General features: G+C 44.6%; 2 protein-coding genes across 2 annotated transcripts; both read left to right on the forward strand.

Annotated features, from left to right (window-relative positions):
- The first annotated feature begins 7,745 nt into the window (after nt 1–7,745).
- Nucleotides 7,746–12,217, forward strand: LOC146959824 (interferon-induced protein 44-like). Its single transcript, XM_085772852.1, has 4 exons — nt 7,746–7,832; nt 8,482–8,647; nt 8,774–8,874; nt 12,050–12,217. Exons 1-4 carry the CDS (start codon nt 7,746–7,748, stop codon nt 12,215–12,217), a joined length of 522 nt encoding a protein of 173 aa, XP_085628978.1.
- Nucleotides 12,218–23,070: 10,853 nt separating this feature from the next.
- LOC146959825 (retrovirus-related Pol polyprotein from transposon opus) lies at nt 23,071–27,162 on the forward strand. Its single transcript, XM_085772853.1, has 2 exons — nt 23,071–26,612; nt 27,132–27,162. Exons 1-2 carry the CDS (start codon nt 23,071–23,073, stop codon nt 27,160–27,162), a joined length of 3,573 nt encoding a protein of 1,190 aa, XP_085628979.1.
- Nucleotides 27,163–27,399: the final 237 nt, after the last annotated feature.

Below are 27,399 nucleotides of genomic sequence, written 5' to 3' on the forward strand. Positions count from 1 at the left end.
GTATGATGTGTGTGTGTGTGTGTGAAACCCTAACCCTGGGAGTAATAATACATACATAATACATCTTGTAATCTTAGACTAGAATAGAATAGAATAGAATACTTTCAACCTCACTGAGCTGTATTGCAATGTTGTTCATTTTGAAACAAGTGAAATCAGGATTACAACCTTGTGTCTCTTTAAGGTGAAACAATCGGGGCGTGGGAGTGGGTGGGAACTTGAAGAAGCTTCTTTACTCTAAGAGACAAACTCTCTTCATATTCCACTTTGCTCCAGAGACAGCGACATCACAGAGATGGGTGAATTGAATTCAAAGGAGAAGTGTGAGTACATCTCCTCTGTTTGCTGTTTGTGTTGTTGATTTTCTGCTCATGTGTTTGTGTGACAAACTAATTCAGTTTCCTTCAAGTTTTGTCTTTGGTCCAAACAGATTATGTTTCTGGTCTAACAGGTAATTTGTGGACAGGCAGCATCATTTTCTTTTTGAACAAAGAAATGCACTTTCATACAATTAAACGTGGCCCTTTTAGCTCTTCTTCCTTTGCTGCTGTGGTAAATCCACCTGACCACCATAAATGTTGGGCTCTATTTCATGTAGAGGTCGCTATTTACAGTGCACGGTTGTTGGCTATCAAATTAGTAAAATATTAATATCTAAATATAATAATTTCTAATTTATATCAAATCCACCTCGGGGCACCAGACAGCCAATTTACAAAATCAATCCCAGAGAGGTATTCCAACTACAGAACCTTGATTGATAATTAAGTCAACAACTCTTTAAAAAAGTACCTCATTACAAGGGGTGTAAGGGTAAACACAAGTGTTATAAAAGTAAAAAAAAAAAGAAGAAGAAAAGAATAGGCCTATAAGACATAGAATATAAATAGAATATGATGTTGGTTTGCACCTCCCACCATAGTGTACATGGCTCTAGGCTGGATCTAATTTCGTCAGAAGGACTCATAATAACACCAAATTTATCTGGCTGAGTAAAAGATCGTATTTTTTTTTTGCTAGAAATAAAGTCCAGATTGTAAAAAACTGAAATTCCCCTTTAACATATTTATTTTTCGTTTTATTGCTTCTAGTCTTCAGTAAACCATGGAGGGAAATGGCTTGGGGGTGAGTAAATCTAAATTCTCTATGTTATCCTCCTGACTCCATAATCCATAATAATTATTAGATGCTGAAGGCTATTTGACTTGTCAAGGAGAGTTGAGGGTCCCGAGCTCAGCTTTCAGATGTATGCTGTGATTTTTGATATATTTATGGTATTATGATTAAATGTAACTTGGGGAAAGTATTACTAGACATGATGAAACCTGAACTGATGGAATAGTTGCTGTAATCTGTTAAAAAAAAAGGGAAGTAGGAGAGACAGGACAAAGGTTAATGTAATGAGGAACCTGTGACATGTCCACAAGACAGGCTGAGGCTGAAGTTGAGAAGAGAAGGCCGCCAGGTCAGTAAAGGTGGCAGAGATTTAAGGATGGGGAAGTACACATTGACCAAATAAGGCAAGTACCGGTGCAGAATGATGGAGAAATTGTCCCATGACACAGGAGAGGAGGTTGGTTGCTCCGGGTCTGCGAGGACCCTGAGAACTGGTGCATTATAGAACTTACCCATCAAACGAAAAGACTGTGATTTGGTCTCGGGTGATCCCCACACTCCCTGCTATTGGGGTTGGCTGTTCCGCTCTAAGGGGTTCTCAGCCCAGCAGAAAGGGTTTAGGGAATTCGTGACTGGCCAGCTAAACCCTGAATCGTACAAAAATTGTAAATTGGGCAACAATTCATCAGAGGTTGGGTTGATTGATAGGGTCAGATTAATTTGAATAATTTTAGTTTTTATGCTCTGATGCTGCTTTGTCACTGCTAAATTCCTGCAATAAATATTCAACCTAAAACACAAGAGAACTGTTAACCTCATCTTTTTGTCTGAGGTTTTACTTTAATTATCACTGTTATGCTATCCATGATCGTAAGAAGTTAAGCCATAGTGTGCACCACATCTTTAAGGCTCTTAAAGGATCATTTCCGTTTTTTACAACCTGGACCTTATTTCTATCATAAAATATGATCATTTACTGGCCGTCAACTTGAACTTGAACCCCCGCATCCTGCTCTCCACCGTCACCAAACTGCTCCAGCCACCGGCCACCAACCCACCCTCCTCCCCTGACCTTTGTAACTCTTTCCTCCTCACCTTCAACAACAAAGTCTCCCTGACTGCCACCGTCAGTAACTCCTCCTCCTCCACCACTCCCGCCCCTCCTTCCTGACCTCCCCCCCTTCCCTCTTCTCACTGCTTTCTTCCCTGTCGACTCCTCCCACATCCTGGACGTCATCACTGCATCCAAGACAACCACCTGCTCTCTGGACCCCATTCCAACGACCCTAACCAAGGCTTGCCTCCCTGTCCTCCTCCCTCACCTCACCACCCTCTTCAACCAGTCTCTATCCCTTGGTCACTTCCCCACTGTCTACAAACTCGCCTCCATCACTCCCATCCTCAAAAAGCCCACCCTGGACCCAGCCAACCTCTCTAACTACCGCCCCATCTCCAACCTCCCGTTCCTCTCCAAAACCCTGGAACGCATCGTCGCCGCCCAACTCCACACCCATCTCCAGTCCAACAACCTCTATGAACCCCTCCAGTCTGGATTCCGCCCACTCCACAGCACCGAAACCGCCCCTTGTCAAAGTCATCAACGATCTCCTCACCTCTGCAGACTCTGGTGCCCTCAACATCCTGTTACTACTCGACCTCAGCGCAGCCTTTGACACTGTGAACCACTCCATCCTCCTTCAAAGGCTGCGCCAACAGGGTGTTGAGGGCACTGCACTCGACTGGCTCACCTCCTACCTCACCAACAGACAACAGTTCGTCTCCCTCTCCGGCCACACATCCACCCTCTCCCCGGTCACGCAGGGGGTCCCCCAAGGCTCAGTCCTCGGCCCCCTCCTCTTCATCTGCTACCTCTTCCCCCTTGGTCACATCATCCGCAATCTCAACCTGGACTACCACCGCTACACCGACGACACCCAGATCTACATCACAATCTCAACCTGGACTATCACCGCTACACCGATGACACCCAGATCTACATCACAATCTCAACCTGGACTACCACCGCTACGCCGACGACACCCAGATCTACATCACAATCTCAACCTGGACTATCACCGCTACGCCGACGACACCCAGATCTACATCACAATCTCAACCTGGACTATCACCGCTACACCGATGACACCCAGATCTATATCAGCACCAAATCCACCCAGAACCCTCCCACACCCACATCGAAACCTGCATCTCCACAATAAAAACATGGCTGACTCACAACTTCCTCAAACTCAACAGTGATAAAACAGAGCTCCTCCTCATGGGCACCAAATCCACCCTCAGCAAAAACGGACCCATCTCCCTCACCATTGACACCTCGACCATCACTCCCTCCCCCCTGGCACGCAACCTTGGCGTTATCCTGGACCCCACCCTCTCCTTCGATCACCAGGGGGCAACCGCCATTCCGACATTAGGCCCTAATTGTCGGAATGGCAACACTTTACCCTTTAATAAACATCCCATCATTCCGACAATTTTCGTCTCCTAAGGTCGGAATGGCGGTATTTTTTTCTTTTTTAAACGTGTTGCCATTCCGACAAATCTTTTAAAAGCCTACCCCAGTAGTAGTAGTAGTTTGTAGTGCTGAACTACTATGACCAAGCGCGCTGTCCACTGTGTCAGTGCTGAAATGAATGACAGCGTGTCACCGCCCGAGAGAGAGAGAGAGAGAGAGAGAGAGGGAGAGATGCGCAACCTAATGCATATGATTTACTATTGCGCATTTCCTTTTGCTGCTATAATAATGATACAAATTGATGGAAACTGGTAATAACAAACATGCATCAACATTAGAGAAAGAAGTGTCAGGCAGGGAAGTGAAGTTTTGCTCGGTGCAGAGGGAGAGAGCAGAGCAGAGCAGCAGATATTTAGCCTAACTGCTCCACAAAATGACACAAACAGGAGGCAAAAAAGGGAAAAAAAATCAATCATTTTTTACTGCCATCTTAGATTTAAAAATGTCAATTTGATAGGCTTTTCAAATCACCAAATTATTTGCTGTGAATCATTTTGTTTGTTGTAATGATTGTGAGCATGGACAACGGACGTCTTGTCTATTGATTACGAAATGTCATTTTACATGCAAGCGGAGCTGAACAGGCAGACGCGTAAAACACATATTTTGACTACTTCGTGCTGTTGCTATTTTTTTTAAAGTTACCTTTCGTTTCCTTTGGATTTTTGTGCGTATTATGAAGCTGTCCTGGTCCATGTTTGTAAGCCTTTTTACCAGGAGTAAATTCCCAAAAGTTGCAACAACTTGTAGTGATCCACTGGGTTTTGCCTGGCCAGCTGGGGTAGTTGATTTGCAGGTTTGCTCCCCAGGTTTTTTTCATTGTGTATTAGGCCAGGGAAATGATCAATTATCCTTGTGGTTTGCGCACTGGGACGTGCGGACCTTTAATGAATGAATGTTTCTTTTTTGCTGTAAGTTGTGTGCGTAATGCGTAAAAGTGCATTAGTGGGACCGAGGGTTTAAATGGAGAAGTGACGTGGTGAGAGGGGAGGAGAGTGAGAGACACAGTCGCGTTTGGACGGCTGGCGTGGCGGCAATTCCAAAGCGGCATAGTGGATTATTTTTCCCGGTGGATTACCCTGTGGATCATAAAGGCCCGTTTGGACACCTCACAGCCCGTTTTCAGCCAAGCGGGACGAGGGAGAGGACTGGTGGTCACCTCGGAGCAGCCGCGGCGTCTCTCCCGTGTGGACAGTAGGACAAACAAACTCTCTGTCACTCACCCTCACCACGGGCCAACACATACGCACACACACACACACACACACACACACACACACACACACACACACACACACACACACACACACACACACACAGCTGGGACTCGGACTTAATGGACAGTGGGAGGGGGGAGGTCTTTCAGGTTCTGTTGATCTGTGTGTAATAGTTTATTATATGCCGCCTGTGATGGGCGTGTTTTGAGTTCAGTGAAATACAGAGACTCAGACTAAGTAGCGACTTTGTTTATTGCTTCCCTGGACGCACCAGTAGCGTGAGCCCATAGATCCGCCTGCAGCAGGACTGCGTTGTGCCAGTTCCCCTTATATGCTTAGGGAAATTGTTACAAACTGACATCGGAGTGTGTGATTGTAAATGGCGAGACTTTGTGTTTGTTTATTTATTAAGCTTCCACTGACTGTATCACATCTGTACACATGTCTTAAAACATGGAAAAAAAAAAAAAAAAACATACACACATACACACACCCTAACCACGGCTCGGAGTAGCGCACATTTCCTTATGGAAATTAAAGCCTTGTCAGAATGGCGGGACAAAACTGTCGGAATGGCAGGACGTTTGCATGTCGGAATGGTGGTATGTCTGAATGGTGACATGTCTGAATAGTAAAATGTCGGAGTGGCAGCATGTAACCTCGATCACCATGTCAGCTCCGTTGTCAAAACCTCCTACTTTCACCTCCGCCGCATCGCCAAAATCCGACACTGCCTCTCTCCTCCTGCTTGGAGTCGTTTTGATGAAATTAGCCTCAGTGGAGCGGCGCGTATAATGTGAGTACTTGGGGCACGCAATGCAGCCTCTATATAACGCATTATCTGCGGCGAAACTCGTTAATTTCACCAATATTTAGTTCTGATAGGCTAGTGCTATTCCCCTCTGAGTCCGGGGTTAGCTGTTATCAACATCCGGGGTCTGTAGGTTGACCTACTGACCTCTGACCTGGATGATGTCATCTCTGAGCGCCGCGCGGCTTGTTGCTACCGCTAAAGGCTGGTTTATACCTCCGGATACGGATGAATTTCGTCCATCCGTATCAAACGTTATCTCCGTAACTGGCCTTCATACCTCCGTCCGGTTTCACCGTTTTTATGGACGTAACGCAACTTATCCTCTAGGCGGCAGTGTGTGTCTAATTACAGCATCGTTGACACGGCAAATGTTGCCATGTCAACGAACGCTGTCATTACCAGAGACGTTCATTAAATGTATGTACCCCCTCACCAACTCACATATCTTCTCCAAATTCTGCACCGTTTTTAAATGTTCAGTGTTTACTCTCGTCTTCTCCTCCTTCTTTGAATTTCCGGCAACTACTCTCTTCTTCGCCGATTTTCGTAATGGAGTGACTTTTCTCTGCTTCTGACTCAATACTGCCACCCCGGTTACCCCGGTTACCGGTGGTATTGCTCCGTTTCATCCGGAGCACTCCGGACTCGTAAGCTCAGAGGCAACGGATCCACTGACGGATGAAATGACCTACGGATACGGACGAAAGTGTCCGTATCCGTTTTTACCGTAGGGTATAAATGGGCCTTAATGCTACGGTTGGTTTCTGCGTGTTTCTGACTTGTCAGAACAAAATGAGCAGCTGGATGAAGTTCAGCTTCCACAGGCTTCCTCTCCTCAACCTGGACTCACTAAAGCTCCGGCTAGTTGAGATAAAAATGTGGAATGATTATTATCAGAATGAGCCTACAGCCAACCTTCTAAATGGGAGCTTTAATCAGTGTGCGGATATTCCCTTTTTTTCTTTGCATCACTGAAGCAGCACCATAACCTTCATGCGGTTCTTCAGTGATTCATATAAAATTCCAACTGTATAATATTGACAGGTTAGTGATAGTAATGGAAAATATTTGAGTGATTTCACTGTGAAAACTGAGTGACAACAAAAAATATTTGATATCTTAACCTATTTTGCAGAGAAAAAGACAAAGATCTGAAACACGTGAGAACTTACAAGCCGAAGGATGGCATCACACATGTCAGAGTTCTGGTCTGTGGACCAGTTGGTGCTGGAAAGTCCAGCTTCATCGGCTCCGTCAGGACTATCATACGGGGGAGGCCGGTTATCGTCGCTACAGGAAACTCAGCCACAAAGACAGACAGCTTCACAAGCAGTGTATGGAAACATTCTCCTTTAAACATTCCAACATTCATTTTCATCATCAAAATGTTCCTTCAGTCACATAAAGATTCCCAGTCACTGATATGGGGCTCATCCAAAAGGGTGATAGAAGATAATTGTGAATGGATCAGATGTAGATGCAGTGTTAGCAGCATCTCACCACGTCCTTTCTCTTAGTGGAGAGCGGCTCAAAACTGAACACGTGAATGACTTTGAACATAACAAACCTATGTGAAAACACATCATGTTGGCAGGACTCTTAGTGGAGTCACAACTGGAACAAACTAGCAGCAGAACTGAGATCAGCCCCAACTGTGAGCACTTTTAAATCCAGGTTAAAAACATTTCTCTTTTCATGTGCTTATAGCTGAGCGCTTTTTAAGAACTTTAATCTATTTTGTTTTATTCTACTCTCTAAACTATGTGTTTTTGTTTTTAATAATAATAATAATAATAATATGCTATTATTAGTATGCTGTTCTTTTTAAATGTTTTGTCTTTATGTAAAGCACATTGGTATGAAATGTGCTGTATAAATAAAGATGCCTTGCCTTGGCTTGGAGTCACCTCCAGACCCACTGTGTAAAATCAAAATATTTTCAGTCTGAAGGCAGCTCAACATTATGACGTGTATTTATTTCCCTGTTTGTTTATTTCAGTACCAAACCCATGAAATCAGGGATGACAAAAACTTGGTTCGCCCGATTGTCTTCAGTGACATCATGGGCCTGGAGGATGGAGAGAAGAATGGGATTCTCCCTGCAGACATCAAACTGGCCATGATGGCACATGTAACGGACGGTTACAAGGTACTAATGTCACGTTTCTTCAGGTCTGTTCTGTTTGACACAGGTAGCTTCATGTGATTACAGTTACAGACACACACAGACACCAGCACCAACACACAGGTAACTTTATGTGATAACAGTTGACATACGTGCCCAAAAAGAAAAGTACGGTGAGTGCAATAAATAGTTTAAAATACAGAGTGCAAGTAAAATCGGTTTAAGGCCAATAGTGGTCACGTGCACCATGACGCAATAAGAGCAATAGGACAGCAGTGACAAGGCCAACAGAGCAGAGGTAGACCTGGGTGCATAAGGCTCTACCTGGGGGACAACACAGGGCCAGCAGGTGGACAGGTAGACAGGTAGACAGGTAGACCGGACCGGGTTTGATTCTCATGTTGACAGAGATGGAAACCCCACCTGTTTAGCTCCTGTGGTCCTATCAAAATTTCCCTGGGGAAGTTTTCTAGTTGTTATTAGGGCCACGGGCAATTGCACCGGGCACTGGTCCCTACAGCTATGAAATAGCTGCAGGGACCAGTGCCAATCAAGCAGGAAAGCTGGTGCGAAAAAAGAAAAGAAAGAGGTGCTACACTGCCCGTTAACTACATCCTACTGGACACACTGACACGCTCACATGCACATCTAATTTACATTCTTTGTTTTACAGTTCGACCCAACTAAATTGTCAGAAGATCGTGATGGCTACAACAAAACCCCCTCTGTAGATGACAAATGTCACGTTCTGGTTTGTGTTATCTCAGCCAACATGCCAGAAATTCAAGTGTCACTCCTGCAGAAGATGAAGGCTGTCAGGGACGCGGCTCAAGAACTCCGTGAGAACAAATCTAATATAACTGAATCTAATGAGTTAATATGTGTTAATCCAAAATATTTTGTTCAGAGAAGTGTTCACAGCTGATCAGAGGGTTTAACTAATCAGCAGTTTCCTGTATTGACAGGTATTCCTCAAGTGTGCATCATGACCCATATTGATGAAGCCTGTGGAGAAACTGAAAGAGATGTGAAGAATGTCTACAAGAGCAAATACCTGAAGACAAAGGTGAGTTTCTGTCTCTGCTTTTATTTGAACATACATATAACTTTGATCTGTAACATAACCCTGACAGTTTGGTGTACAAGAGCAGATCCCTCAGCTATTTATAGCAATACTAATTGCTAACTTTAACTCTTTTATACCATGTATCCAATGACACTTATTGGTGATACTGCCAGCTACTTCAATATACTGTGTCACAGTTAAACCAACACTAAGGAACTTTTCAACCTTCATATAATATTTTCATAACTTTTGTGATGATACATCGACTTACAACAGGTTGAATGACACCTCTGTCGTGGCCTGAGGGGGTCTGTATCATTATGGTCTGTATCTCTTTCTCTGGCACTAAGCAGCTTTGAGGAGCATGGTAGGAACCCTGCTCACTTTACTTTAACTTTAACTTTTGCGAGTCACAACAAGGAGGGAACAGGCAAAACGGCACTTTAGCAATGGATTATGTTTGTGTTTTCACTTTGAAATGATCCACTGGAAACAGAAACTTAGTTTTGATGTCTTCTGTTAATTTTAATGCAGGATATTTACAGGGCTTCACGCTAGTGCTCATGGGAAATGGAGTCTTCCTTCAGGCAAAACACTACCGCTTTGGTCCACAGGCGCCGCCAAACTCAACCAAAACTGAAAGTTCTTTAGTACTGCTTTAAAGTGTCATCACCCAGTCACAGAGCAGAGATGTGAGATCTCTGGCTGAGAACTGGTTCGCTGCACCAAACTCACTGAGTCCACAGAGCAGAGCTCTGAATGCTGTCTGCAGCTGCAGTTAACAGGCTAAGCTTCTAGTATAACAGTGAACATGGTCTGATTAGCAGAGACTTAACTACTTTTAAAAGGACTGTGCCAACATGAGACGTGCTCTAACCAGTGTTGGGTTACTTTAAAAAAGTAATTAGTTATAGTTACTAGTTACTTTCCCCAAAAAGTAACTGAGTTAGTAACGGAGTTACTACATGGTAAAAGTAATTAATTACCAGGAAAAGTAACTATAGCGTTTTTTTAAATTTAAATAACACGTTCAAATATGTCAAATGACTTAGACTTCTCTCCCTAACCCCCTTCATCTGCAATTAACCAACTTGCTCAGTAACTGTAGCCTACTCCACCACACAGACAGGCTCCGTGACGTGCTGTATCACTCCGTCATCAGCTGTTTGGATCAGCGGCGTGTGGAAGAGACGGAGTGATGAAAGGCTTTTTTTTCCAAGCAGTTGAATAACTGAAAATAATATATAACGTACACTGAAAGAGGAACTAAGCAGGATTTTCCTGTGGCTATGCTACATTTTTACACTAATTAAAAAGCTCCGGAGTGACTACATGACTTGTGACTTGTTACCGTGACAACGGAGGCGCTCTGTCTGCACCTGGCGTCTCATGGCTGAAAACCAACCTTGTAAGATCGGTTCCAGGGTGCCATTCCGAAGGGCCGCCACTCCGAACGTTTACTTTAATTTGTCGGAATGCCGACCCTTAATTATTTATGGGAAAAGGGTGCCATTACGAACCTGAAAGAAAGGGTGCCATTCCGAACCTGAAAAAATCTTGAATGGTTTACGGCACGGAGTAAACAAGCCTAATTGTGGTGGTAGTGTAGTGGTCAGAGCATCTGCTTTTGATGCGGTGGATCAGGGTTCGACTCCCGGGGGAGATACATATTAACTGAGATTTTATTGGCCTCTACCTAACCTTTTTACTAAACTTAACCAACTCCTTTCTACATTGCCTAAACCTAACCAAAGCACAGAGCAAGGACATTTATTTTCAGCAGGAGTGCCGCGGCTGCATCAGACCATGGATGTAATGCATCAGACTCGCACCTGGGTGAAACTTTGGAGGGGGAGGGGGAGGGGCCGGTCGGGCGCTGTCCCCGCGGCGCGTCGTGTCAAGCCGGGCAGGAAGTCAAACCACGAGAGAATCCGGTCAATTTTCAAAATAAAACACATTCGGAACGGCGGCCCCTCGGGAAGTTCGAAATGACGGACCTTCGGGAATTTTCGGACTGGCAGACCGTCGGAATGGCGGTCGCCCCCCGTAAGATCAGTGTAGAACCTGGCCGCTGCCCCGGTGTCCCAGCTCTCCTCTCTGTGGCACCGCCACTCAAATGTAACGTGCCCCGTTACCCGTAATCTCTTGTTGATGTTTATGACGTCATCCACCGCTATATTTATTGATTTATTACCGGCTTTGTTGTAAACAAATGCACGTGGCCAGGCGGAGGCTTAGAAAAACAAAAGTGACCAGACTTACAGCCTGGTCGCACTGCACGCGGAACCGAAGCGCAGCTCTGGAGTGGAGACATTTTCAGATAGGCCACATGTTAACCGGTCTGCCTGGTCGCACATCTCACGCTCTGCAGCGCTTCAGATCGGTTCAGTTCTATTTTTCACGCGAGCCGCGAGCGCCGTGAGCGCCGTCTGTCAAGCTGGATAGACCAGGTCGTACCAGACCGGAAGTCGGGCACAGAAAAGGCGAGAGAATCCGGTCAATTTTCAAAATAAAATAAATAAAATGATGATTAACTAAGTTGTTGCTTGTCTGTCTATAGCCTAAATATTTGTCAGTTGTGTCTGCACACGAGACACACACACACATGTTGAAAATGACGTGTGTGTGGAAAACCGAGTGAAAACGAGTATGGGCGACTGCAGTCGATGTCTGACGGGCGCGGAGAGAAGAGGAGAAGTAGCTCCCAGTGCGACCAGGCAAGCGCCCGAGAAGCCGCGTGGGCAGCTTCCGCATGCAGTGCGACCAAGGGGTTAGTTCCTCTCTAAACGGGTGTATTTGGCCTATTTTCTGATGGTATTTCTGGAGTCAAGTAAAGCTGAATAACGGGGGAAACAGTAACGGGGGAAACAGTTATTTACTTGACTATTTACTTCACTCGTTACTGAAAAAAGTAGTGTTGTTAGTAACACTGTTTATTTTAACGCCATTATTCCCATCACTGGCTCTAACCACCTGCCCACTGAGCACTCCAAGAGATGGAACTTTTAAAATGAAAATCAACCTGAACAAGTAATCTAAGGTAGATCATGTTGGAGAGTAAGACTGTCCACGACTGAAGATCATCAGATCTCCTACCTCTTCTTATTGGTTGACACTGACAGTGAGAAGATCATTGAAGTTAATTTTAGACTGACACTGTTTCTTTAAATCTCAGATGCAGATGATCAGCACCACTGTTGGATTTCCAATGAACTCCATCTTCCCTGTGAAGAACTACAGTCAAAACTATGACCTAAACAACGATGTTGACGCCCTGATCCTGAAGGCACTGAGATTCATTGTTGACGCTGGAGACGACCACATAAATGAGATGCAAAAATAAGCAACATTACTAAGATACTTTGGAAGTGACGCCTCATCCTATCTGCTTTCACTCAACTTCTTTTGTTTCTAAAAAATAAAACTGTTTATGTTGTTTGTTCTGAGTTGTTTGTTCTGATTCAGTTTTTAGTCCTCTACAGTGAATCACTCTCCATTGTCATATGCAGCAACTTTACTTATTATTTGAAAATCAAACTTGTAGGGCCAGGGGTCTACTATGACACATTTTATCTCATTAAATCTTTACCAATTCCCTATGTTGGTTGATTTATCTGGTTCATTCTCCCCATCAACATGTACAGTATATTATTGTTGTTGTTATTATTATGTTCCTCGTAATTATCATTTACATGAGTCATATACATGACAGAAGCTTTGCTGTAGCAATTTAATCTTTTTAAACCTACTCCTCTTTCATTAATTATTCATTAAAATGAATTCAACAAGTTTTATTTACTTCTGCAATAATGTTTTTTGTGTGTGTGTTTATAGAGTCATTTTTTGGTTTTCATATTCACAAGTATCACAAGTACCAATATATACATAAAACATAGAGACACTCAAGACAAATACAACAAAGGATCCTGCTGACTGGAGCACTTATAAGGAGCTGAGGAATACATGTAAAACCTACACTAGAAATGCTAAAGCAAATTACTATGAAGACTATTTATCCACAGATTTTAAAGGGATAGTTCACCCAAAATTGATCATTGATCAATCATTATCTCCTCCCCCTCATGTGGACTAAGGGCTGGGAGAAGTTTCAGAGTCCTCCGTGGCTTCTCTGAGTTCCAGCGGGGCTCCGTGCAGCACTGCATGTCCATATGACGGTTGAGAACGGAGCTCACTTTTCTTCATCCAAAAAGACACACCAAAAAACATCCAAATACCCAGAGGTGGGTAGAGTAGCCAAAAATTGTACTCAAGTAAGAGTACAGTTACTTTAGAATAATGTTACTCAAGTAAAAGTAAAAAGTAGCCATTCAAACATTTACTTGAGTAAGAGTAGAAAGTACTTGGTGAAAAAGCTACTCAAGTACTGAGTAACTGCTGAGTAACCTCTGATTTGTTTGTTTAATGCTCAGCGCGTAAATGTAGGGGAGACCGGGGTTGGTTGGCACACTTTTCACTCTTTGCCATAGCACTCTGGCATCATTTATGTGAGAATATTCAAAGCAGCATTAAATGAAAGGTTAAGGTGTCAGCTTTAACTAAACACATTTCCATGTCCACAGTTATATTCTAAAATCAATTTATTTATGAATAAAATCATGCTGCGCACTTGTGCCAACCAGCCCCGACAAGGGGTTGGTTGGCACACTTCATGGGGTTGGTTGGCACATTGTAAAAATGAATGGATGAAGCAACCAATATAATAATAAATTGGAAATTTAATTATAATATATTAAAATTTAAGAAGATAGCATGTATATGCATGCATATATTTGCATGTATAACACTAAAACATTTAGGCGTTTAAGCATTTAAGGCGACGAACAAGATAACACGAAAACAGAACATCAAACAGTAAATTATTTGAGCTTTTTTTTTTTTAAAGAGAAAATATTCAATGAACATAGAATTTATTCTTAAATATAGCATATCACCTCTTTGTATTTTTATTTCTTCCCATCTCACTGTGTTTTAGATTTGCTGTGTGAGGTGGATGCAGATTATTTACATTAAGGCCTATATAGAATCACTGGAATTACAGTATTGGTATATGTAAGCTTTGTAGCCCATTTCACTGCATAAGTCATGTGCCCATTTCTTGCACTCAGTGCACTGAATTGTATGAAATTATGTTTAATCACATTTAATATATGTATACTGCATGTTGGGGTTGGTTTGTGTGTGCCAACCAACCCCGACATGAGTGTGCCAACCAACCCCGACCAAAACAAACCCACTTTTGTGAATATATGATGTTGCCCAGGTAACATCACTCATCAAAGACTTTCAAGTTTCATATCAAATTGAAGCTGACTCCTATCTCTACAAACTGGAAGTAACACGTTTCCAATATCTTTATCCAAACCAATTTTATATCACTTTAAGTGCAGGGGGCAATTTTTTACTTTTGGTACTAAAAAACTGATATTTTGCCCTCAGCAAAAAAGTGAGTAATTTTCAGATGTTTTAACAAACTAGATAAGTGCAGCTCAAACAGATGATCATTTTGATGTCACATTTATGAGTCTGTGACCAACAGGAGGCCAGAAAACAGGGGTGTGCCAACCAACCCCTGTAGCCAACCAACCCCTGTCTCCCCTAGTAGGCCTCATCAAATACACAAAAATATAATAGCAATGAAAAAATCCAGATATTGCCAAAGAACAACATTTAACAACTAAGACAAAAGCCTAAATGACATTTTTTGTTTGTTTGTTTACAAAGTAACATAAATTAAGACAAATTCAGCCACAATAACTTACATAGGCCTATCTATGAAAGGTCTATGAACTAGCTCTTTGTGTGGGTGTGTGTGTTTGTCTGTATGTCTATCTGTGACCCCCTCATCCAGGCTTCTTCAGTTCTGAGATTAATGCCAGAAACCCAGGTATTTAAACCCAGAGTGGGTGGTCCTATGATTGGTTTCTAGCGGTTTCTAGTGAAACCAAAGTCACATGACCACACCCCCGAGACTCGAGTCACATGACCACACCCCCGAAACTAGAGGGGTGGTCATGTGACTAGGAGTCACATGTCTCCAGGTGTGTATAGGGTTTAAACTTCCTGGGGAGGAAGAAAATAAGACGACCTGGATGACTGAGAACCTTCACCAAAGACGGTTTATATTGAATATATTTGCCTTCACGGACATTATCCACGACATACCAGGGCTGACGTCATCCTAATCATTTACTAGCCGCAGTTTCTCAAATTTGAGGCGGAGTGGCCACCCTGTTTACCGCGGAGATTTTGTGTGCGGTCATGTGACTGCCTGGCTCTGTCTGATTGGTTACACGGAGGCAAACGTCGCGAGTGGCTACATCTGATTGGTGAAACGCAGTCATGTGACAGAGGCTCGGACGTATCTCCATTAAAACATAAACAAATGCACATTAGATCGATAAGAAAAAGTAGCGAGTAGCGACCGGAATGTGGCTCAATGTAACGGAGTAAAAGTACCGCTTCTTCTGAAGAAATATACTCAAGTAAAAGTAAAGAGTAGGCTGCATTGAAACTACTCTTAGAAGTACAATTTATCCAAAAAGTTACTCAAGTAAATGTAACGGAGTAAATGTAGCGCGCTACTACCCACCTCTGCAAATACCTCTGTGCTGCTCGTCTGTAATGTATTGAAGCCCCAACATGATATATATATATCATACATATATACGTATATATATATATCAACCGCCATGGCCTCCATGTCTTGCGTGGTGTGTGTGCATGGAGGCCATGGCGGTTGAGTGCATTACTTATTGTTTTCTTTGAAACAACTGTACATGCTGATTCCAGGTCTGTCTGAAGCTCTCTGGTCCTGGACTGTTAGGGAACCTTCTGATTATTGTTTTGACTCTTCTGTCTGAAATCAGCGAGGAGCACGTGGCCGTGGCCGGTTTATGGGATGCCGTGTTCTTTCCACTTCTGGATGAGGCCCCAACGGTGCTCACTGGAACTTTCAGAAGTTTAGAAATGTGCCTGTAACCAATGTCCTCCAGTGTGTTTTGCAATAATAAGGTTGCGTAGGTCTTTAGACAGCTCTTAGACAGCTCTTTGCTATTACCCATCATGCAATACTTCTTGTCTGACTCCTTGGTGGTGAGAAACCTTTTTAAAAGGCATCAATCAGGACTAAACCAGCAGATATTACTTTGCACTGATAGGAGACAGGATTACATTCTAAATACTGACAAACTCCAGCTGCTTTCTTGGCTTTCCTTCTTTACCTTTCTGCCCCTCCCTTTCTTCATGTGTTCAATACTTATTCCCTGTGTCATTTCACTGTAGCCCTGTGGCTATTAGTTTCATTCATTCATATACAGATATTAAAATGTTTGTGTTGGTAATACATAATAGTTCATGAAGTGTAAATATGTTAAAAATGTTGAATTATAAAATGTTAAACAGTCATGTTATATACAGTCACAAGTCAGACATAAAAGAGTGGTGTTATCTTAAAAATCATTCATAGGTAATTGTCAGCACAAGGAGACCTCGATTGTTGTGGGGTAGTGAAGCATCTTTTATTTTATTCTCCCATCTTTGTATGTCTGTAGAGCCAATCCTGTCCTCACCTTGCTCAGGTAGGAGGGACTTAGCAAAGTTAGTGGTAGCAGAGCCTGCTTTTATCGGCGTCCGAGTTGGATAGCTGTAAACTGTAAAAGTAAAAACACTCCTAACTTCCAAGACTGACGGAGAGTCGTCCTGTGGTCGATGTGTGTGAACTCTGTGAAGCTGCCAGAGGTAAATTCATGTGTTTTAATGTGCTCGGTGCTATTGTTTATTTGTAATGTGTATGAAACGAGCTGAGTTGCTAATCGCCGTTAGCCTTTAGCTTAGCCTCCTCGTAGGCCTTCACACTGTTTATTCTGCATTGTAGTTAGCAATTGCTAATTTGTGTGATACGTTCTGTGGGTTTTTCACCATGAATAGGCCTGTAGCTTAGTTACTAAGAGGAATTGTGTGATTCAGGACCGGACATTTGCCATAAGAGGGAGAGAGTGAGGACTGGGAGAGCCCTGGACCGTGGAGAGAGACTGTAGCTGCTGTGGGATCATCCCTATGTTCCCCGGGTCCTATGTTCCCCGGGTCCTATGTTCCCCGCTTTGTATGGAACCGGGGAACATAGGACCCTTCTTTTATAAAAAGGTCCTATGTTCCCCGCTGTTCACCCAAAAGGTCCTATGTTCCCCGCTGTTCACCCAAAAGGTCCTATGTTCCCCGCTTTGTATGGAACCGGGGAACATAGGACCCTTTTTTTAAAAAAAGGACCTATGTTCCCCACTGTTCACCCAAAGACCCGGGAAACATAGGACCCTTTGTTCCCCACCGTTGCCGGTTGACGGACGCGGAGAATGTCTCTCTCTCTCTCTCTCATACTTTTTACTGGACTCAATCGACCAAGGAAAAGTGGTATAATCTGATATTTTAGATCGGAGTTTTGAAAAAAGCGTCAAATCTTCCAGCCCTCTCCCTCACGTATTTTACGCGGGCGGCAATGCACCATTCTCGGGGAGCGCTTTGGGAGGGTCCCCTCTCTGGGTCTCCGGGCCTGGAGCTTCTGGGACTGGTTCTGGTTTTACAGCTTCTGATGATAATATTTCAACTCCAGTCAAGTACCACTGCACTATGACACCCACACGAACACCCCCCCCCCCCACACACACACACACACACAAATGCACGCGCATCATCGCAGTGCAAACTTTGGACTAAGAACATGAGGAAAAAAATGGATCAGCTGGTGTGTGTGTGTGTGTGTGTGTGTGTGTGTGTGTGTCGTGTGCAGACGAACCTGACAAATATTTAGGCTACAGATGGACAAGAAAATCCAGTGCACCTTCTCAAACAGGAACAGTCGCTGAACTACGAAGCCTGGCATTGCAGGGACTTATTATCAGTGAGAGGCATTCTCCGTGCTGCGCATCGGCCCCTCAGTCTGTGGGTAGCTCGTGTGTGCGTAGCCTGTGAATGTGTGTATTAATCCCTCTCTGGTCAGCATCTCTGTTAAAATGAATAAACACAAATCGCCGCAGAGCGCGAGCCTGGCACAGAGGTGCGCGCTCTGGCGCAACTGGCACAATCGGCACAGAAATGAAATTGGCTCCGCTCCGCAGTAGCGTCCCAACCGACGTAACTACAACATAACACAAACTTATCTGACAGCTCTCACTTCTTCTGCTCCTCCCCACTCACACACCTACAGGCACACACAGACAGACAGGACTCTGTCTTCCTCACCCTCAACCCAGCCATTATAAAATGCGTTATATTATTATTTTATTATTATATTTTTCTACTTGTGGAGAAGACAGTGTTGAGTTCTCTTTCTGCCTTATGGACAGTGCCATGGATGTATTTGCCACAGAGTGAACTACTGATATCTTTTGTCTAGTGCTGAACTGTGACCAAGCGCGCTGTCCGCTGTCTCGGTGCTGAAATGAATGACAGCGCGTCAATGAGAGAGAGAGAGAGACGGAGATCGCGGCGGATGCATCTTTATCCACAGGATGCGCTGCGCTCTGACTCTTTCTTTTCTTTCTTCCTACCAGCTCTCCTGTTCGTCTACACATTTGTTTTTCAGTTTATGACTCCTGCCCTCCCTGCAGATTAACAGCTGATTTGAGAACCTAATGCATATGATTTACTATTGCACATTTCCTTTTGCTGCTATAATAAACATTTTCTCAGGATTTATTGTGATACAAATATGATGGAAACTGGTAACAAACGTGCAGTAAAATGACAGAAAGAAGTGGCAGGAAAGAAGTTTTGCTCAAGACAAAGTTTCTTCATCTTAAAGAATGAAAATGTCAATTTGTTAGGCTTTCAAATCACCAAATGATTTGCTTGGAATAATTTCGGGTAGTCGTGTAGGTGGAGCTGAACAGGCAGACGCACAGAGGCATGCGTAAAACACACATTTTAACTACTTCGTGCTGTTGCTTTTTTTGTTTGTTTGTTTGTTTTTTCTTTACCTTTCGTTTCCTTTGGATCTTTGTGCATATTATAAAGCTGTCCTGGTCCCTGTTTGTAAGCCTTTTTTATCCGGAGGAAATTCCCCAAAGTTGCAACAACTTGTAGTGATCCACTGGGTTTTGCCTATAGTCTGTTGGAGCTATGGGCTCGTTGATTTGCAGCTTTGCTCCCCAGGTTTTTTTCATGATCAATTATCCTTGGCGTTTGCGCACGGGGATGTGCGGACCTGTAATGAATGAATGAATGAATGTTTTGTTTGTTTTTTTGCCGTAAGTTGTGTGCGTAATGCCCACAGGTGCATTAATGGGACCGTGGCAGTCGGCGTTTGGACGGCTGGTGTGGGGGCGATTCCAAAGCATCATAGTGGATTATTTATGGTGTGTTGTTACCCTGTAAAGGCCCGTCTGGACGCAGCACGGCCGGGTCCGTCTGCAGCCAAGCGGGACGAGGGAGAGGATTGGCGTGGTCACCTCGGCGTCTCTCGTGTGGACAGACCAACAAACTCTCCCTCACTCGCCCTCACCACGCGCCAACACACACACACACACACACACCTGCACACGGGGGGGAGACTTTGTGTTTATTTATTAAGCTTCCACTGACTGTATCACATCTGTACGCATGTCTTAAAACGTGCGTGTGTGTCAACCGGCAACAGCGGGGAACATAGGACCCTTATTTAAAAAGAAGGTCCTATGTTCCCCGGCAACAGCGGGGAACATAGGACCTTCTTTTTAAATAAAGGGTCCTATGTTCCCCGGTTCCATACACACCGGGGAACATAGGAGCTTTTTTGGAAAAAACTGGGAACATAGGACCTTTTTTAAAACAAAAGGTCCTATGTTCCCCGATCGGGGAACATAGGACCTTGCCGCTGAAACTGCACCTTGCCTTTGCCCCTTTTCCCCCCATCTCCATCTCTGACTGTGAGGATTCGTGAGTACACTAACACATTGCACGTGCTTTTTTGTTTGTGCTGGTTAAAACCCAGTGAAGTAAGCCATTCGTTTCCGGCCTCCACGCTCACAAGCATCGAACGGGCCTGCAACGTTTTTATTTTCGTTTACATTTAATAGCCCTGTGTGAATGTGTGTGTGAGTGTGGGCTGTGGACATTTGAATTGACCTGGTCACTTTGATTTTACATTCTCTCAGTGGGTTTAACCGTGGTCATTTGTGTATCAAACCTTCCAGTGCATTATATGAGAGTTTTGAATACTGTTAAACATGCATACTTAAAGGTCAACAGTGAACTGGTTACTTATTTTCTAAATCCAATTATTAACTGTGTAATAAATATTTCTGGTTGTTTCAACTAAATCCTGTGTTGTAATTACAAGGGTGAAACTATTTGGATAAATATAAATTAGGTTAAAGTGAACTTTTATTATTTAAAGGGGAAGTACCAAATTTTGTGTTTACTTCTTAAAAGTTATTGGAGGCACCGCCAAGTTATTTTATTTCACTATCACAGTTATCACAGGTAGCGCCATCTTTAGACGAACTCAGGCCCCGTCCCACTGTACTACAACACCCCAATTAGTCAATATTTCCTAGCTACATGGGACTGGGGTTACATAAATGGAGGCACCGCTGGGATTAGTTCACTGTATGGCCAACTAAATTTAAGTAGTGAAGATCAAACTCACATACAATAATGACTCACTCACTCAACCCCGAGCTACTAGCTGAGCTACTGAAATGGTGTGATGATGTAAAAGTAGATCCAGCCAATGCTTTGATACTGAGTAATGTACCTACAGAGGCAGTTGTAGCTGATATAACAGAGTCACTAGAAGCTGTAAAAGCCCTCGGCCGAGTTCGCTATAAAGCTAAAATATCAGTCTCACAGCTACAGCAAGACATGATACTCTGTGAGTGCCAAAACCCAGTTGACCCTAAAACAGTTCCCCCTGAGATCTACCCCCTTAATGGTGGAACCCCATGGAAAGTGACCCTTCTCACACGTGCCACCGCCCAGCCTGATGACTTCACCCTGAAGTTGCTGAACTTGCTGCAACGTGAAGGTAAATCAATGAATGATCTCCAACCCTTATTTGAGCAAAGCACACCCACACAGTCAGACCCAACCTCCATCATTCGTGCTGTGGGAGAGTTGCTGGAAAAAACAATGCGGCCCCCACCAGAAAACAATGCTTTCCGCAGGTTACGTGTTGTAACAGTTGTAAATGTTCCTTTAAGAACGTAAGCGTGGCGGCGCCGGGACGTCATTGAGCGTCGCGCCGCGTTGTTTTGTTTTCAGTTGAGAAGAAGGCTACCCGATGTGTGGACGCCATTAGCTGGTTTCTCCCTATGGTTTCTCCTTTTTCTTCTTCTTAACTCAGCTAACAGTGAGTAAAGTGAGACCGCTTCTTTGTCATGTATGATAGTATGAAGTGTTCGGCTCAATAAAAGGGCAAGAGTGAAGTCCCAAGTGAACTATTTTTGTGGACCTTACTGTTTTTCCTGCTCACACGACCGACTCTCACTCACGAACTGTTACAGTGTGTTTTCAGGAGTGATGCCCACACGTCCAGGAGAGGAGACCCTTGAAAACTGGCTTGAGCAGGCACAGGTAATGCTGGATGAGTGTGACGGTTCTGTAAAAGAGAAAAAGAAAAGGATTGTTGAGAGTGTAAAAGGTCCAGCATTTGAGATAATCCAGGCTGTGCGATACAATGATGCAGATGCGCGTCCAGAAGATTATTTAGCAGCCTTGGAAAATGCATTTGGGATCACCAAGTCTGGTGAAGATTTTTATTTTGCGTTCAGATCCATGCAACAAAAGTCAGGTGAGAGGCTATCAGATTATCTAAGGAGATTAGAAAAGGCGTTGTCCAAAGCTGTTCAGAAAGGAGGCCTTCCTCCTACGTCCAGAGACCGTGCACAGGCCAAGCAGTTATTAAGAGGTGCAGCATCAGAATCAGACATCCTGCTACTCCAGTTGCGTCTTAAAGAGAGGTTGAGGAACCCTCCCTCTTTCATGGAGTTACTGAGCGAGATCAGAGTAGAGGAAGATCAGAAGGTTACTAGACGAAATCTCACCACCAGCGCGCACACAGTACGTGCAGCAGAGGACAGTACAGTCCATTCTGCTGAAGTAGATGTTCTTAAAAGCCAAGTAAAAGCTTTAGAAGCTAAAGTACAGCAGCTATCAGTCAAAGAAAAACCCTCACTGTTACATGTTGATCCTGAAGTGCAGTCACTGAAGGAACAAGTGGCTAGTTTGCAGCTGTTAAATCAGCTCAGAGAGCAATCAGCCATGCAAGAGACCCCCAGAGAAAGGGACCCCCATAGGTTTAGAGCAAAACAGCCCTTTAAACCTAGGAAAAGCAGTAACACTACCGATGGCCAGAGTGTATTTTGTTACCGCTGTGGAGAGGATGGCCACATCACCAAAAACTGCAGTGGCACTGACAACCCCTCCAAAGTGATAAGCAAGCTAATCAGAAACAACCAAAAGCTCAGACAAAACCAAAAGTGTCCCCCAACCAATTCCCCTGGACAAACAGGACATGTAGGCCAACTCAACAGCAGTTCCCTAGGGCTCAGCACGCCAGCAGACATCCATAAAGGTTTAGTAGGTGAGTCTAGCATTGGGAAAGTCATAATTGAAGGACACACATGTGACGCTTTAATGGATGGTGGCTCTAACGTGTCAATTGTTTTTGAAGACTACTACAACAAGCATTTGTCCCATCTACCGCTTCACTCCATTTCAAGCCTGGAGCTATGGGGCCTAAGTCAGGCTAGTTACCCATATAAAGGCTACATTGCAGCTGAGATACAGTTTCTCGAAGATGGTGATCAGTGTGAGCCTAAGGTGGTGCTTGTTTTAGTCTGCCCAGAAGGTAATGGCCCTGAAAAGCTGCCACTCATCGTTGGCACCAATGCCCGAGCATTCAGTCATGCCCCGCAGTCCAGTGAGGTTCAAGGTGACCCCAAGCTAGCTCGAACCATGCGTGTAGCTACACAGCTACCTACCCAGTCTAAGTCACACCTCCCTCGTAGTGATCCCCTGGCTGTAGTTAAGTGGAGTGGACCTGGACCTCTTACTGTACCTCCTGGTAGTGAGCGTTCAGCTATTTGTAAAGTGTTATGTAATGAGAAAATCGAAGATAGCATCCTCGTGGTAGAGACTCCTTCCAACGGAGCTCTTCCAGCTGGAGTGTTAATGCCCCCCTGCGTCCTACTCTCCGCAGAGATGGATTGCAACAGATTTTCAGTGTTGTTGAAAAATGAGTCTGCCAAACCAAAAGCCATCCCCAAAGGCACAGTGATCGCTTATGTGCACAAAGCAGAAGTTGTCACCCAGCTGCAGCAGGTAGAGACCCCATCTAGCACACTTGACCCTGCTATCTTTAATTTTGGTGACTCTCCCATTCCAGAGAACTGGAGAAACCGACTGGCTCAAAAATTGGCTGATCGACCTGAGGTTTTCTCCTTGTCCGAGTGGGATGTGGGTTTGGCGAAAGGAGTGGAGCATTGTATTAGGCTGAAAGACCCTAGCCCCTTTCGAGAGAGAGTCAGGCGTCTTGCTCCCGCAGAAATCGATGATGTCCGCAAACATCTACAGGAGCTCCTTGCTGCAGGGATTATCAAAGAATCACGCAGCCCGTACGCTTCTCCCATAGTGATAGCTAGGAAGAAGAATGGTAAGATAAGAATGTGCATTGATTATCGCACCCTTAATCTGAAGACCATACCTGACCAATACACCCTTCCTCGGATCGATGATGCTTTGGCCAGCCTCACGGGAAGCCATTGGTTTTCTGTGCTTGATCTTCGCTCTGGCTATTATCAAATCGCAATGTCCGAGGAGGACAAGGAAAAAACAGCGTTCATATGCCCGCTTGGGTTTTACCAGTTTGAGCGGATGCCCCAAGGCATCACCGGGGCCCCTGCCACGTTCCAGCGATTGATGGAAAAGGCAGTGGGAGATATGAACCTGCTTCAGTGTCTCGTTTACCTCGACGACCTCATCGTGTTTGGTCGCACCCTGGAAGAACACGAAGAACGTCTTCTGCGCGTACTTGACCGACTGGCAGAGGTCGGCTTAAAACTTTCACTGGACAAGTGCCAGTTTTGCCAGCCGGAAGTAAAGTACGTGGGACATATAGTGTCCGCAGCCGGTATTGCAACCGACCCCGACAAAATTAAGGCTGTAGCCCAGTGGCAGCCACCTACCCACTTGAAGTCGCTGCAGTCATTTCTGGGGTTCTGCGGTTATTATCGCAAGTTCATCAAGAACTACTCAGCCATAGTTCGCCCTCTTACTGACTTAACGAAGGGATACCCTCCTGTAAGGAAGGGGAAGAACCCTGCCAAGTCCGATGTTCATGACTATTTTCGACCATCTGAGCCCTTTGGCGAGCGCTGGACCCCAGCCTGTGCTGATGCTTTTCGCCAAATCATCCAATGTCTTACCAGTGCTCCAGTGTTGGCTTTTGCCGATGCAACAAAGCCTTACATCCTACATGTGGATGCCAGCATGGACGGGCTTGGGGCGGTCCTCAATCAAGAATACCCTGAGGGGTTGCGACCTGTGGCATTTGCTAGCCGTAAGCTATGTCAAGCAGAGAAAAACTACCCTATCCACCAACTTGAATTTCTGGCTTTGAAGTGGGCCGTGGTGGATAAGTTCCACGATTACCTCTATGGTGCCAGATTCACGGTGAGAACCGACAACAACCCGCTCACCTATGTTCTCACCACGGCGAAGTTGAACGCTACTGGCCATAGGTGGTTGGCTAACTTAACTACCTACGACTTCGACATTAAGTATAAGCCTGGCAGAGAAAATGTGGATGCCGACTGGTTGTCCCGGAACGCCATGGAGGAGGACGACGGATGGAGACACATCCCTCAATCAGGTGTTAAGGCTCTCTGTCGCCCCTTTAGTGTCACTCAATCATCTAAACTACCCAACCGTCTAATAGACCAGTTGGGAGTTCCCCCAACTGTCATCCCCCCTGCTTATGCTTTATCCACTCAGCTCGGGGTGAGTTCTTTGGAACAGCTAAGCAACGAGGAGCTGCGCAAGGCGCAAGACGGAGACCCAGACATCGGTGTCGCCAAACAAGCTGTACAAAGTGGAGTCTGGCCCCCGACCTCCCAAAGCCACACTCCAGATGTTGCTTTGATGCAACGAGAAAGCAGCAGGCTTCTGATAAAGTCAGGCCTGTTGTACAGGAAAACCACCCGACCGGTGGGCGGCCAGATTTTCCAACTAGTCCTCCCCAGTAAACACCGTCTTAGAGTGCTTAAGTCTGTTCATGATGATTCTGGCCATCTGGGAGTTGACCGCATCACTGACCTGGTGAAAGATCGATTTTATTGGCCCAAAATGGCCTCTGACATTTCCCAGTACATCAAAAACTGTGGCCGGTGTGTTGCTCGTAAAACGTTACCTCACAGGGCCGCACCTTTGAAACAGATAACCAGCAGTGGTCCCCTCGACTTGGTGTGTATAGACTTTCTGTCTATAGAGCCTGATTCAAAGGGTATGACCAACGTTCTTGTGGTAACAGACCACTTTACCCGATATGCACAGGCTTATGTGACAAAAGATCAAAGAGCAACCACCGTCGCCAAGGTGCTGGTCGAGAAATTTTTCGTGCATTATGGCCTGCCGTCCAGAATTCATTCTGACCAAGGGCGTGACTTTGAGAGCCGTCTCATCAAAGAGCTCTTGGGAATGTTAGGCATCAAAAAATCCAGAACGAGTCCATATCACCCCCAAGGTGACCCGCAGCCAGAGCGTTTCAACCGAACGCTCTTGTCTATGCTCGGTACTCTCCAACCCAGTCAAAAACAAAAATTGAGCCAGTATGTCAGTTCGCTCGTCCACGCCTACAACTGTACCCGTAACGATGCGACGGGTTACTCTCCATACTGCTTGATGTTTGGGCGTGAGGCTCGTCTGCCCATTGATCTGTGTTTTGGAACTTCTCCCGATGGAGACAACTGTAGTGACTACTTACAGTATGTTGACAAGCTGAAAAGTGACCTGAAAAGGGCATACGAGTTAGCAGTGACAGTTGCTAATAAGTCACATGACAAAAACAAGAGGTACTATGACAACAGAGTGAGAGACCAAGTGTTGGAGAAAGGGGATCGCGTGCTCGTCCGAGCTCTGGGCTTGCCTGGAAAGCACAAGCTTGGCGACAAATGGCGTTCTGACCCTTACGTTGTTGTAGAAAAATTACCAGACTTACCTGTGTACAGAGTAAAACCTGAAAAGGGAAGAGGAATGGTCAAGACCCTGCATAGGGACCACCTTTTACCCATAGGGTATCTGGTCAGGTTTCCCTCAGATTTGGAGGTGGAGCGGCCACCACAGAGGCCGGTGACACGATTACATCAAAATAAACAGTCCATTGAAAATCCAAATCAGGAGGAACCCTCGGACGACGAGGAAGAACATTGGAACCTACCTGCGGACCGGAGAGAGGACATCTTACTGGCCCTTGATCTGCTGGCGGATCACCTGAGCGTAGATGTTCCCCTGGAAAATGCACTAACTCAGCATAACATTGTTGAAGAGGACATGGATGTGGATACTGAGGAGGAAGTGGATGAAATCTCGGAAGGACAAGATACAGAGCAAATTCAGCAACTGCCAAAGGACACTGTGGTGCACACAGGTCTAGAAGGGGGAGAGCTCCTCTCTACTAGTCAGTCCCAAAGTAGTGCCGAGTCTGGTTGTAACCGTCCCGCCCGAAGACAAGTGAAACCCGTCGTGCGGTTAAGCTATGATAGACCTGGCCATTCCACCAATGAACCTATTGTAGTTGTACATAGAGGATTGAGAATCACTATTAAAAGAGACTCCCCAGTACTTTATCAAAGTTGGGATAATGTATGACAAAAACATATATTTATGACCCTAGTCTGTAGCATACATGCCAGACATTGATGTTGACATACCGGACGTGACAGATGTAAAACTAGTGTGATGAGGACATCAACACCCTTTAGAAAGGGGAGATTGTAGCCCTGTGGCTATTAGTTTCATTCATTCATATACAGATATTAAAATGTTTGTGTTGGTAATACATAATAGTTCATGAAGTGTAAATATGTTAAAAATGTTGAATTATAAAATGTTAAACAGTCATGTTATATACAGTCACAAGTCAGAGATAAAAGAGTGGTGTTATCTTAAAAATCATTCATAGGTAATTGTCAGCACAAGGAGACCTCGATTGTTGTGGGGTAGTGAAGCATCTTTTATTTTATTCTCCCATCTTTGTATGTCTGTAGAGCCAATCCTGTCCTCACCTTGCTCAGGTAGGAGGGACTTAGCAAAGTTAGTGGTAGCAGAGCCTGCTTTTATCGGCGTCCGAGTTGGATAGCTGTAAACTGTAAAAGTAAAAACACTCCTAACTTCCAAGACTGACGGAGAGTCGTCCTGTGGTCGATGTGTGTGAACTCTGTGAAGCTGCCAGAGGTAAATTCATGTGTTTTAATGTGCTCGGTGCTATTGTTTATTTGTAATGTGTATGAAACGAGCTGAGTTGCTAATCGCCGT

The sequence above is a fragment of the Trachurus japonicus genome, unplaced genomic scaffold, assembly GCF_045865225.1.
Source record: "Trachurus japonicus isolate A0001 unplaced genomic scaffold, Traja_1.0 AP031020.1".
Lineage (NCBI taxonomy): Eukaryota > Metazoa > Chordata > Actinopteri > Carangiformes > Carangidae > Trachurus > Trachurus japonicus.